The 13,565-nt window shown below is 46.8% G+C and overlaps 1 protein-coding gene across 1 annotated transcript in view; it reads left to right on the plus strand.

Moving 5' to 3' along the window:
• Positions 1–13,565, plus strand: part of sgsm1a (small G protein signaling modulator 1a) — a 149,649-nt gene that overhangs the window by 38,174 nt on the left and 97,910 nt on the right. The window contains exon 4 of the mRNA XM_059986793.1: positions 291–366. Coding sequence (XP_059842776.1) covers positions 291–366 — 76 coding nt within the window. The remainder of the gene's footprint in view (positions 1–290; positions 367–13,565) is intronic.

Raw genomic sequence — 13,565 nt, forward strand, 5'->3', positions numbered from 1 at the left:
TAAATCAATTTATGTATACTGTAATTGATTTATTTGATTATTTATTATTATTATTTTTATTTTATTTTTTTCTCTTCTAGATTATGTATTGCATTGAATTGCTGCTGCTAAGTTAACAAATTTCTCATCACATGCCGGTGATAATAAGCCTGATTCTGAAAATTTGTGAATCCTCACCCTTCTTTCTTGCCACCTCTCCCCGAGCTCCAGCCCAGCTGTGGGTTAGAATCCCTGTGGAATCCATGGTTGACACATTGGGGATTAACACCATTTCCTTGTTGCTTGTGCAGGTGAAACAGATCATGGAGGAAGCAGTCACCAGGAAGTTCGTACATGAGGACAGCAGCCACATTATCTCCTTCTGTGGTAAGTCTCTGTACCCTGCCCATTTGTGAGGAGCTCAGAGTGAGGGAAACACTGTCGGCTGGAAAGGTACAGAGAAGGTGCAAGAGAACATTACTGGGACTGAAGGACTTAAGCTATAAGGAGAGGCTGGATAGTGGGATTCCCTTCTCTGGAACAAAGGAAGCTGACAGATGACCTTACAGAGGTTCAGAAAATCATGGAAGTTGTAGATAAGGTCATTTTTTTCTCGGGGTAGGAGAGTCTGGACTTAAGGAGAACGAGGAATGATTTAAAAAGGTCCTGAGGAGATGCTTTCCCACACAGGGTGATAGGTGTACAGAATGAGCTGCCAGGTATGGGTACAGTTACAATGTGTAAAAGATATTGAGGCAGGTACATGGGTAGGAAAGGTTCAGAGCTCAGATTCCCTATGTTTTTTTATGCCATGGATCAATACTGTTAAGGAGGGGGTCCATGGACCCCAGGTTGGGAACCCCTGTACTAGAGGGATATATGGGCTAAATGTTCTCCCACAGACATTTGGATACACGCACACTTAGAGAGGGATAGGGGCCAAAGATTTCCTCTTAGACATCACGATAGATACAAAAGCATAAAAGCACATACTGTACCATCAGTACGTTCTTGGGAAGCTCCATGTTTGCCCTTCCTTTCAAGGTGACTTGTCATTTTCCAACAACAAATCTTCCCTGTCAGCCTTGTTCAGTATTTGTTACTCTGAGTACAAGAGTGGAGACAGTAAGTACATAGAGCCCTGGTGAGTCTATGTATATACAGGTCTGGTCACCCTACTTAATGAAGAGCATGTGTGGTAGAGAGACTGCAGCAGAGGTTCACCATACTGATTCTTGACATGGTGGGCCTGTCAAGGTTAAACAGTCCAGCTTGTTCTGTGAAAACCAAATACTGGAAAACTAACAAAAAACAAACGGAATATGTCGGAAACACTCAGCAGGTCAGGCAGTATCTACATAGAAACATAGAAAACATACAGCACAATACAGGCCCTTCGGCCCACAAAGCTGTGCCGAACATGTCCCTATTTTAGAACTACCTAGGCTTTACCCATAGTCCTCTATTTTTCTAAGCTCCATGTAGTCATCCAGGAGCCTCTTCAAAGACCCTATTGTTTCCGCCTCCACCGCTGTCACTGGCAGCCCATTCCACACACTCACCACTCTCTATGTAAAAAAAAAACTTACCCCTGACATCTCCTCTGTACCTACTTCCAAGCACCTTAAAAAAAAAATGCCTTCATACCGAGGGGGAAAGCCTCTGACTATCCACATGATCAATGCCTCTCGTTTATCTTGTACACCTCTATCAGGTCACCTCTCATCCTCCGTCGATCCAAGGAGAAAAGGCTGAGTTCACTGAACCTATTCACTTAAGGCACGCTCCCCAATACAGGCAGCATCCTTGTAAATCTCCTCTGCACCCTTTCTACGTCCTTCCTGTAGTGAGGCGACCAGAATTGTGCACAGTACTCTACAATTGGGGTCTGACCAGGGTCCAATATAGCAGCAACATTACCTCTCGGCTCTTAAATTCAATCCCACGATTTATGAAGGCCAATGCACCATACGCCTTGTTAACCACAGAGTCAACCTGCGCAGCTGAGTATCCTATAGGCTTGGACCCCAAGATCCCTCTGATCCTCCACACTGCCAAGAGTCTTACCATTAATGCTATATTCTGCCATCATATTTGACCTACCAAAATGAACCACCTCACACTTATCTGGGTTGAACTCCATCTGCCACTTCTCAGTCCAGTTTTGCATCCTATCAATGTCCAGCTGTATCCTCTGACAGCCCTCCACACTATCCACAACACCCCCAACCTTTGTAACAGCTGCAAATTTACTGACCCCTCCCTCCATTTCCTCATCCTGGTCATTTATAAAAATCACAAAGAATAGGGGTCCCAGAACAGATCCCTGAGGCACACCACTGGTCACTGGCCTCCATGCAGAATATGACCCGTCTACAACCACTCTTTGCCTTCTGTGGGCAAGCCAGTTCTGGATCCACAAAGCAATGTCCCTTGGATCCCATGCCTCTCTACTTTCTCAATAAGCCTTGCATGGGTTACCTTATCAAGTGCCTTGCTAAAATCCGTATACACTACATCTACGGCTCTAGCTTCATCAATGTGTTTAGTCACATCCTCAAAAAATTCAAACAGGCTCGTAAGGCGCGACCTGCCTTTGACAAAGCCATGCTGACTATTCCTAATCACATTATGTCTCTCCAAATGTTCATAAATCCTGCCTCTCAGGATCTTCTCCATCAAATTACCAACCACTGGAGTAAGACTCACTGGCTTATAATTTCCTGGGCTATCTCTACTCCCTTTCTTGAATAAGGGAACAACATCCACAACCCTCCAATCCTCCAGAACCTCTCCCGTCCTCATTGATGATGACCATTGCCAGAGGCTCAGCAATCTCCTCTCTCGCTTCCCACAGTAGCCTGGGGTACATCCCTTCCTGTCCTGGTGACTTATCCAACTTGATGCTTTCCAAAAGCTCCAGCACATCCTCTTCCTTAATATCTCTTCAGACCACTGCAAGTCATCCCTACAATCGCCAAGATCCTTTTCCGTACTGAATATTGAAGCAAATTATTCATTGAGGACCTCCGCTATTTCTTCCGGTTCCATACACACTTTTCCACTGTCACACTTGGTCCTATTCTCTCATGTCTTATCCTCTTTCTCTTCACATACTTGTAGAATGCCTTGGGATTTTCCTTAATCATGTCCCCCAAGGCCTTCTCATGGCCCCTTCTAGCTCTCCTAATTTCATTCCTAAACTCCTTCCTGCTAGCGTCACAATCTCCTAGATTCCAATCATTACCTAGTTTTTTGAACCTTTCATAAGCTCTTCTTTTCTTCTTGACTAGATTTACAACAGCCTTTGTACGCCATGGATCTTGTACCCTACCATCCTTTCCATGTTTTATTGGAATCTACCTACTCAGAACCCCATGCAGATATCCCCTGAATATTTGCCACATTTCTTCCATACATTTCCCTGAGAACATCTGTTTCCAATTTATGCTTCCAAATTCCTGATAGCTTCATATTTCCCCTTACTCTAATTAAATGTTTCCCTAACTTGTCTGTTCCTATCCCTCTCTAATGGTAAAGGAGATAGAATTGTGATAACTCTCTCCAAAATGCTCTCCACTGAGAGATCTGACACCTGACTAGATTCGTTTCCCAATACCAAATCAAGTACAGCCTCTCCTCTTGTAGGCTTATCTACATATTGTGACAAGAAACATTCCTGAACACACTTAACAAACTCTACCCCATTTAAACCCCTCAATTTAGGGAGATGCGGATCAATAATTGGGAAATTAAAATCTCCCACCATAACAACATTGTTATTATTACTCCTTTCCAGAATATATCTCCCTATCTGCTTCTCGATGTCCCTGTTACTATTGGGTGGTCTATAAAAAAACACCCAGTAGAGTTATTGACCCCTTCCTATTCCTAACTTCCACCCACAGAGACTCTGTAGACAATCCCTCCATGTCTTCCAGCTTTTCTGCAGCCGTGACACTATCTCTGATCAACAGTGTCATGCCCCCACCTCTTTTGCCTCACTTCCTCTCCTTTCTGAAACAGATAAAGCCTGGCATTTGAAGTACCCATTCCTGCCGCTGCACCATCCAAGTCTCTGTAATGGCCACAACATCATAGCTCCAATTGCTGATCCACGTTCTAAACTCATCCACTTCATTCATAATGCTCCTCACATTAAAATAGACACATCTCAAACCATCGGACTGAGTGCTTCCCCTCTCTATCACCTGCCTATCCTCCCTTTCACACTGTCTCTATTTGTGAGCCAACCTCCCTTTCCTCCATCACTTCAGTTTGGTCCCCACCCCCCAGCAATTGTAGTTTAAACTCTCCCCAATAGCCTTAGCGAATCTCCCTGGCAGGATATTGGTCACCCTCAGATTCAAGTACAACCCGTCCTTTTTGTACAGGTCACATCTGCCCCAAAAGTGGTCCCAATGATCCAGTTATTTGAATCCCTGCCCCCTGCTCCAATCCCTCAGCCATGCATTTATCCTCCACCTCTTTCTATTCTTATACTCACTGTCACGTGGCACAGGTTGTAATCCCGAGATTACTACCTTTTAGGTCCTGCTTCTCAACATCTTTCCTTCACCTCTTCAATAACTTCCAATTCCCTGGCCCCGACTGCTTCATTTTTACCATGGATGTTCAATCCTTATACACCTCCAACCCACATCAAGAAGGCCTCAAAGCCCTCCACCACTTTTTGATAACAGACCCCACCAGTTCCCCAGCACCACCTCTCTCCTCCGGCTGGCGGAGCTTGTTCTAACTCTCAATAACTTCTCCTTTGGTTCTTCCCACTTTCTCCAGAACAAGCGCTTAGCCATGGGCACTCGCATGGGCCCCAGCTATACCTGCCTCTTTGTGGGTTATGTGGAACAGTCTACGCTCCAAATCTATACTGGCAGCACTTCCCAACTTTTCCTCAGCTACATTGGTGCTGCTTCCTGCACCCATGCTGAGCTCATCAATTTCATCAACTTTGCCTCTAACTTTCACCCAGCCCTCAAATTCACTTGGTCCATCTCAGACACTTCTCTCCCCTCTCTCGATCTCTCGGTCTCCATCTCTGGAGACAGACTATCCACTGACATCTTCTACAAACCCACTGACTCCCATAACTATCTTGACTATATCTCTTCCCACCCTGCCCAATGCAAAAATGCCATTCCCTATTCCCAGTTCCTCCGTCTCCACCACATCTGCTCCCAGGATGAGGCTTTCCATTCCAGGACTTCTCAAATGTCCTCTTTCTTTCAGGATAGTGGATTCCCTTCTGGCGTCATCAAAGATGTCCACACCCGCGTCTCCTCCACTTCCCGCACTTCAGCCCTCAACCCATCCTCCCGTCACTACAACAGGGACAGGGTTCCCCTTGTCCTCACCTACCACCCCACCAGTCTCCGGATCCAGCATATTATCCTCCGCAGCTTCCGCCACCTTCAACAGGACTCCACTACCAAGCACATCCTTCCCTCCCTACCCCTCTCAGCTTTTCGCAGGGATCGTTCCCTCCATGATTACCTGGTCCACACGTCCCTCCCCACAGAACTCCCACCTGGCACTTATCCCTGCAAGCGCAAATGCTACACCTGTCCCCACACCTCCCCCCCTTACCACCATTCCGGGCCCCAGACAGTTCTTCCAGGTGAGGCACCACTTCACCTGCTTGTCTGCTGGAGTCGTCTTGCATCCGGTGCTCTCGGTGTGGCCTCCTTTACATCGGCGAGACACAACGCAGATTCGGGTACTGCTTCATCGAGCACCTCCGCTCAGTCCATCACAATAGACAGGACCTCCTGGTTGCCACCCACTTCAACTCTGCCTCTCATTCCCATCTAGATATGTCCATACATGGCCTCCTCTACTGCCACGATAAAGCTAAACTCAGGCTGGAGGAGCAACACCTCATCTACCATCTGGGTAGCCTCCAGCCTGGTGGTATGAACATTGAATTCTCCAATTTCCGGTAATTCCCTCCCCCTCCCCCTATCCCAGCTCCCTCTTTGCCTCTCTCCCCTTTCAACTTTCTGCTTCTTTATCTCTACAGTTCTTTCATGTTTATCCCCTCCCCCTCCCCTTTATCTTTCCTCTGATTGGTTTTCCACCTGGCGCCTCTAGGCCCTACCCCCTCCCCTATCACTATTACTGGGCTTCAGCCCTCTCTTCCCCCCCCCCCCCATTCCTGATGAAGGGTCTTGGCCCGAAACGTCGGCTACTCTTTTCTCACAGATGCTGCCTGACCTGCTGAGTTCTTCCAGCGTTGTGTTTGTATTCTTTGATCCACAGCATCTGCAGTTGTATTTTTGTGTTTCAACTTCTTTCCTAACTCCTTGTGGTCTGTTTTCAGGACCTCCTCTCTTTTTCTACCTATGTCGTTGGTACCAATATGTACCACGACCTCTGGCTGTTCACCTTCCCACTTCAAGATATCATGGACACAATCAGAAACATCTCAGACCCTGGCATTTGGGAGGCAAACTACCATCCGCGTTCCTTTCTTGCGTCCACAGAATCACCTATCTGACCCCCTAACTATAGAGTCCCCTATAACTGCTGCCATCCTCTTCCTTTCTCTACCCGTCTGAGTCACAGGGCCAGACTCTGTGCCAGAGGCATGGCCACTGTTGCTTCCCCCAGGTAGGCCGTCCCCACCAATGGTACTCAAGTAGGAGTAGTTATTGTTAAGGGGGACAGCCACTGGGGTACTCTCTAGTACTTGCTTCTTACCCTTCCCTCTCCTGACTGTTACCCACTTCTCTGTCTCCTGTGGTCCTGGGGTGACTACCTGCCTATAGCTCCTCTCTATCACCTCCTCACTCTCCCTGACCAGACGAAGATCATTGAGCTGCAGTTCCAGTTCCTTAAAGCGGTCCCTAAGGAGCTGCAGCTCGACGAACCTGGTGCAAATGTGGTTGTCTGGGAGGCCATGAGTTTTCAGGACCTCCCACATCTGACACCGAGCACAGAAAACCAGCCTCACACACATACTTGCTGTCTTTATTTTAAACAGATAAACTACCCTTTATCTCCGAAGCCCCACTGAGCCAAATCCTTCCTACACTGTCTCCCTTTGCTCCATCACCCGCTCCTCCGACTCCCGCTCTGTAAGTCTGTCTTACTTTTTAAGCTCCTTCCATTGTTCTCACTGGCCGACCTCCACGTGCTTACACAGTCATACCCTGTTCAAACTGCTGAAAAATAACTGTCACCTTTTCAACTCTGCTGGCTTTTAAACACTTTAACTTCCCGCTGTTCTGACTGGCTGATCTCTACGCGCTTGTGCAGTCGTGCCCCATTTAACTGCTGAAGAAATAACTGGAAAGAAAACAGTTCCATGAGAACTGGGGCATGTCAGATTTAGGTAGCAGAGAAGGTAGAGATGGGTAGATCAAAGGGAATATCTGTGATAGGGCAAGGTCAAATGTCTTACTGTGGTAGTGTAAGTGCAGGGATGATCAAGTTAAGCTATGTTGTCTGCACAGCTAGTGGTTGATTGTAAAGTATGTCTGGTAGGTCAATGTACAAAACCCAACAGAAAATTGAGTCAAAATGAATGCAGGAGATCAGAGCCAAAGAGGTCAAGGTGGGAGTGCGATGGGAAACTTAATTAGCAGGGTTGTGGATATAGAAGCTTTAGAGAGAGTGCAGAGCAGATTTTCCAGTTTGCTGCGGAGGGGATTTTCCAGTTTGCTGCGGAGGGGATTTTCCAGGGTGCTGCGGAGGGAATTTGCCAGGACGCTGTCTGGATCAGCGAGTATGCCTTATGAGCTCGGACTTCTTGTTTTGGATTGAAGGAGGATGAGAGGAGACTTGAAAGAGTCTTCAGATGACATAAGGGCACCAGATGCTTGTCATAAGATGACAAGCATAGAGAAGATAGCCAATTCCTTTATCCCAGGCTGGCATTGGCTTTTACGAGAGGACATACTTTTAAGTTGATTGGATGGCATGTCAGAGTTTGATCGGAGGGCTTATCAGAGTTTGATAATTTTACACAGAGGCTGGTGGAGTGTGGAAAATGCAGTTGGGGTGGTGGTTGAGGTAGATAGGGACTTCTAAGAGAAGCTGCTAGGCACGTGGATGTAAAAAAAATGGAGGGATATGTGAGAAGGAAGGGTTATATTGATACTGGAGACAGTTAAAAGATCAGCACACCATCCTGAGCCAACGGATCTGTACTGCTCTGTGTTCTAAGAATCAGAAACTCAGAGTCACGCCTGCAGGCTGAATGATTATCCATTCTGTATTTGGCTGCTCCAGTGTAGAGGAGGCCTCGTCGTGAGCACTTCAGTGTATGCTGGCCACAAGACTAGGAGAAGTGAATGGCTGCCTCATCTGCCCAGGCTGTTGCCTCGATTTGGAGGTCGGAGTTACAAGAAGAGTTTGTGTGGACTGGGATTGTATTCCCTGAAACCTAGGAGATTGAGGGCACCATGATGCACTATCAATTAGAGTAAATACTGAAAGGCTTTTATTAGCAGTAAAACAGAGCAGTAAAATGGAGTACGTCCATGCCAGGTGACTGCCCTGGACTGAGGGAGGAGCAGTGACACAATCACCTTTATCCAGGGGTCTGTGGGAGGAGCCACAGGAGCAGTCAGCAGAGGGGTGAGTCCAGACAGATATACATGGTTTACCACACACCAGGCACCAGATTTTTTGCACAAAGTGTGGTGCATGTTTGGAATTGATGTGGCGCATTAACAAAATTTAATAACTGTTTAGATAAGTACATGGATAGGAGAGGTTTAGAGGGCAGTGGTCAGTGGGCCAAATGTGGGTGGATAGGCCTGGGCAAGTTGGGCCGAAGGGCTTGTATTCCTGGTGTGTGACTATGAATCTGAAGCCACAGTGGGTGCCTGGAAGACTGTAAAGGAAACTGGAAGAATTGCAGGAAGATCACTGCTTTCCTTGGTGAAAGAGGGATTTGGGTGGGAAGGACAAGGTAAAAAATCAGGCATAGAAATTCTCCTGCAGTGCACGTGAAGATGTCTGTAGAAGGACAGTGGGTATTAGTGATGGGGGGCAGAGTATTTGGGGGGTGCCTTCCATCCCAGAAGGGCAGGAAAAGGTGTGGCTAGTGTTGGGATTCCCCTGCTCTCTGACAGTGCAAGTAGAAAAACAGAACTTTGCTGGTAGCAAAACTGATGCGCTGGCATCAGTTCAGAATCTTATTCTCAAATCTCTGGCATAGGAACCAAATGCCAATGATGTGTACACCTCTGGGACTTTTTTAGAAAGTGTTTATTTTCACTCTGTGAGAATAGAAGTCCTCACCAGATATCTCCACACAAGAGATTCTGCAGATGCTAGAAATCTAGCGCAATGAATATAAAACGCTAGAGGAACTCGGCTGGTCAGGCAGCATCTGTGGAGAGGAATAGACAGTCGACATGTTGAATTGCTCCAGCTTTTTGTATTTGTTACACCAGATATCTGGAGATGCTTGGTTTCTATGGTAACCTAGAGTAAGCAGATTGGCTGTCAGGCCTCTACTAGTGGATTCAGGTCAAGTGGCTATTAGGAGAGGAGAGACTGATGATCGGACGATGAAACTCTGCCATGGATGGTCTCAAGCCCTGCTGAGAAAGGAGGAGGTTTGGGTATTGGGCTAGCAACCCCATCCCGTAAAAATCCTAGGCTATGGAAACGCCAAGAGCTCCAAAGACCTCATCCCTCGGAGAGCAGGCTCTTTGCCTAGAAGATGTATGATGTCATATGGTGAAAGCAGAAACCAGAGAGCCGAACAACTATTGGCCCAGGACAAAGAACTCTGGTGGCCAATGCCTCAGTAGAGGTGATGGACTAAGTAAAAGCAGACTGATGATGTATCCTGCTGATATTCAGTGTGAGGTAGCTCCATTAGGAAGGGCTGCAGCCCAGCCTGAGGTGGGAGAAATGAGAACCCATCGAAAAGGAACAGTGGTCTTACTGTTAGTGGATGAAGAGTCCCAAGACCTGCCACTACCACCAGCCTGGCAGTGTAGGCCACAGTACGGAGTGAGTTTTAATTGGATTTGGCCCCATTCACCAGACTGCTTATCACAGTGACTGGGAGGCCCCATTTGCTGTAGAATTAATGCGATTGTGGACATTGGAGAGGCCAGTAATGTGGGTTCTTCATTGATTGCACATCTGCACATTAACTTTTCTTTCAGCTCTGTTTATCAGTAACACTGCTGGCCTGGTGGGAGATATGAATTTGTGTGCTGTTGGATTCTTGAAAGAAGTGCTGTTTCTCACAGACATCAGGACAGCTGCGCTGGCTGCCTGTACAGCTGCTTTCAGGCTGGCGGTTCTTTAAGACTCTGCAGAGAAGGTTGATTACCAAATCAGACTAGCTTACGTACTTGTAACTCAGCAGTCTAAATGGTGAAAATTAGCTGTTTTAAACTGATATTCCAATTGAAGCTTCCCTGTAAAAGAGAACTTATGTTAGCAATTTCCACACAGGGCACGAAGAGAGAGAAAAGGACTTAAAATTACTGATGAAGAATTACTGAATGTAAATCCTGATGTAGGGTCTCAACCTGAAATGTCAACTCTTTATTCCCTCCATAGATGCTGCCTGGCCTGTTGAGTTCCTCCAGTTACTCTGGATTTCCAACATTTGCAGAATCTCTTGTGTTTATAATTACTCTTTTTCTTTCTTCCTCTCTCCCCCTCCCTCTCCGGGGCATGTTTCTACAGCAATGGTATTGCCCACAGAAGAGCTCCTAGTGTGAAAACCATGGTGTTCTATGAGAAAGGGATACCTACAACTGATCCCAACCTCTCCTGTACAGTGGATCTATTTATTCGCTTCCCTCCAAGTCCTGCTCCCTTGTATGCTGGTCAGTCCTATTGCATTTACCACTCACCAAGATCTTAGCCCCCCCTCCACTTTGGGGCTCCTCATTTTTAATCACAGTGACATTGACATCCTTCCCACTTTCCCACAATGATGGCTTCCATTTGTAATAATGTATAAGTTGTGGGACTTGCTGAGTAATTGCCCATCTCTGACTGCGTTTGAATGGGTGCCTTGCAATGCCACCTTGAACTGCTGTGGTTTGTGGGCCAGCAGTTCTTCCTGGTATTTTTACCTGTTTCAGGACCAGATGTTATCATGAGGCCAACTGCTAATCATGGGACGTTGAACTTCAACCTCAAGGCTTGCACAGACCTCCGACCCTGGGACTCACTGACCGGGGGGATCACGAGTCTTCATCCTCGGGCCGCAAACCAGTCGTTAACCAGAGGAATCACTGGTCTTCATGGTGTGCTGGGCTGTGCATTTCTGGAGTTGTATCTCCCTCTCCCAATTGTTCATGCCTGGACTGGTGAAACCTGCAGAGCGTGGTTAACACTGTCCAGTACATCCTAGGCTTGTAAATTCTCTCCATCAAGTCCATGTTCATAATGCATTACATCAGGAAGGCTGACAGATCGTCAGGGACGCCTGCCACCCTGGCCATTCCTTTGCTTTCTTCTACCATCTGGGAGAAAATGTAAGAGTTTGAAAGCCTGGATATCCAGGCTCAAGAACAACCTCTTCCCCAGTGCTCTCAGTCCTCTGAACTATCAGCTACTTGACATTTCCATCCCAGCTACATTCTCAAACTCAAAACTCTCCCTGTCTCAGTTATTCCATTATTGTCACTTCAGCATTTTGTTTGGCACCACCTCAGAGTGCAGCACAAGCTTTACGTCAGTCTGCCGTTCTGTGCTCATCACTATATTTTTACCACGCACAGTGCTTCCTCTGCGAGCTTCACACGAACAAGGGATTTCTTTGCACCTTGGCGTGTGTGACAAGAAACTCGTCTGAATCTGAATCTTATTGGCAGCTGAAGGAGGAGCCTGGTAACTCTCGAAGGCGATGGAGCTCCAAAGAATAAACACAGGAGATTCTGCAGATGCTGGAAGTCCAAAGATACACCCACAGAATGTAGGAGGAACTCAGCAGGTCAGGCAAGCATCCGTGGAAATGAATAAACATTTCGGGCTGACATGCTGAAGCATTTCAGTCCTGTTGAGTTCCTCCAGCCTTTTATGTGTGTTACTGTGGATCTTAATGTTTTTGTGATCCAAATGTTCTTCTGAAGTCGAGAATGAGGAATAAAACTTGTTGCTTGTGGCCGTTTTATTTAGTGTTAGAAGAACAAAGAACGAGGAGCCGAGAGAACAAAGAAAGGAGAAAGGAAAAAAGCAGCTGTGATTTTGTCGTGCTCAAACTAGACGTAACAACAGCACAAATGGTGCATGTGAGCTCGATTTCAGTCTTTTAGAGAAGTTTGGATAGGTACATGGATGATAGGGCTGTGGTCCCAGAGCAGATGGTGGGACTTGGCAGTTTAAATGGTCCAGCACAGACTAGATGGGTCAATGGGCCTGTTTCTGTGCTGTGACTCTTAACACTCCAGTGATAAACTATAAAACAGCTAGGTTCAAGTGGTGTGACATCTGCTACTGAAAACTAAGGAGATTCTAGCAAATTACAGAAGCAATTGCACTGTAATTGCTGGAAAATTGACTGTGCAATCACATGTCTACACAGTAGGTGATTAAATAAAAATATAAGCAAACATAGGAAAGTTATACTAGAAAGAAAAATAACAACTCTATACACTAATCCAAAACACCTACTATGAGCCTCTGCCTTTCCCTTCATGCCAAATGGAGATACCTCCCCACTTAGTCCGAGGCAGTGCCTCAGCGTTTAGGGTAACTTGCTTGGTCTTTTTTCCTGGAGGATCTGAGGACTGTGTTGTGGTGCAGCTGGTAGATCTGCCCACCTCACAGCACTGGGGACACAGGTTATGGTGCTCACTCTGCGGAGTTTGCACGTTCTCCCTGTGACCACACACGTTTCCGGTTTCCTCCCACATTCTAGAGATGTGCAGGCCAGCTTAGTAGGTTAACAGGTCAATGTAAATTCTCCCAGTGTGTAGGTCAACCTGGGGTTGATGAAAGTGTGGGGAGAACACAAGCTGAGTTTGTGGTAAAGAAGGCAACTGCAATGTTGGCATTAATTTCAAGGGGAATAGAATATAAAAAGACACTAATCAGGTGAGGAGGAGAAGATGGTGGCGTGACGTATTGCGCGCGGCCTCTCTGGAGAATGGATATTCGTCACATGTTCAGTAGGGATCCGTGCACAATCCTGATTTGATGGAGGCAGACGTGAGAGCGTGGAGGAACATCTGGAGAAACTTCTGAAATGCCCGCTTCGCTGCCGCTGCTACTGTGCGGTCCGGAATCTCCGGAGGAGAAGGCCTCCAAGACCTCGGCTTTGCTTGTTTCGGTGGCCGGGACGAGGTTGAAGGCGCTCAGCAGAGGATGGTGCTTGGGAGGTTGTATCGGAGGGGCTGGTTGGATGCTCAAAGTTTTTGGACGGACTCAGAGTCTGCTGTCGTTCGGTGCTTCCAAGGCATTGTCAGTGCCTGGAAGTTTATGGCAGGGAGAGTTCTCCCGTTTGCTGCCTGATATCGGGACGATTGGAGTCGATCGGGACGAGGCTTTTTAATCCGCGTCCATGGTCTGCGTCTATCGAATTACGGTATTGTTTTGCACTGCTGTAACTATATGCTATAATTATGTGGTTTTGTCAG

The sequence above is a fragment of the Hypanus sabinus genome, chromosome 13 (assembly GCF_030144855.1).
Source record: "Hypanus sabinus isolate sHypSab1 chromosome 13, sHypSab1.hap1, whole genome shotgun sequence".
Taxonomy (NCBI): Eukaryota; Metazoa; Chordata; class Chondrichthyes; order Myliobatiformes; family Dasyatidae; genus Hypanus; species Hypanus sabinus.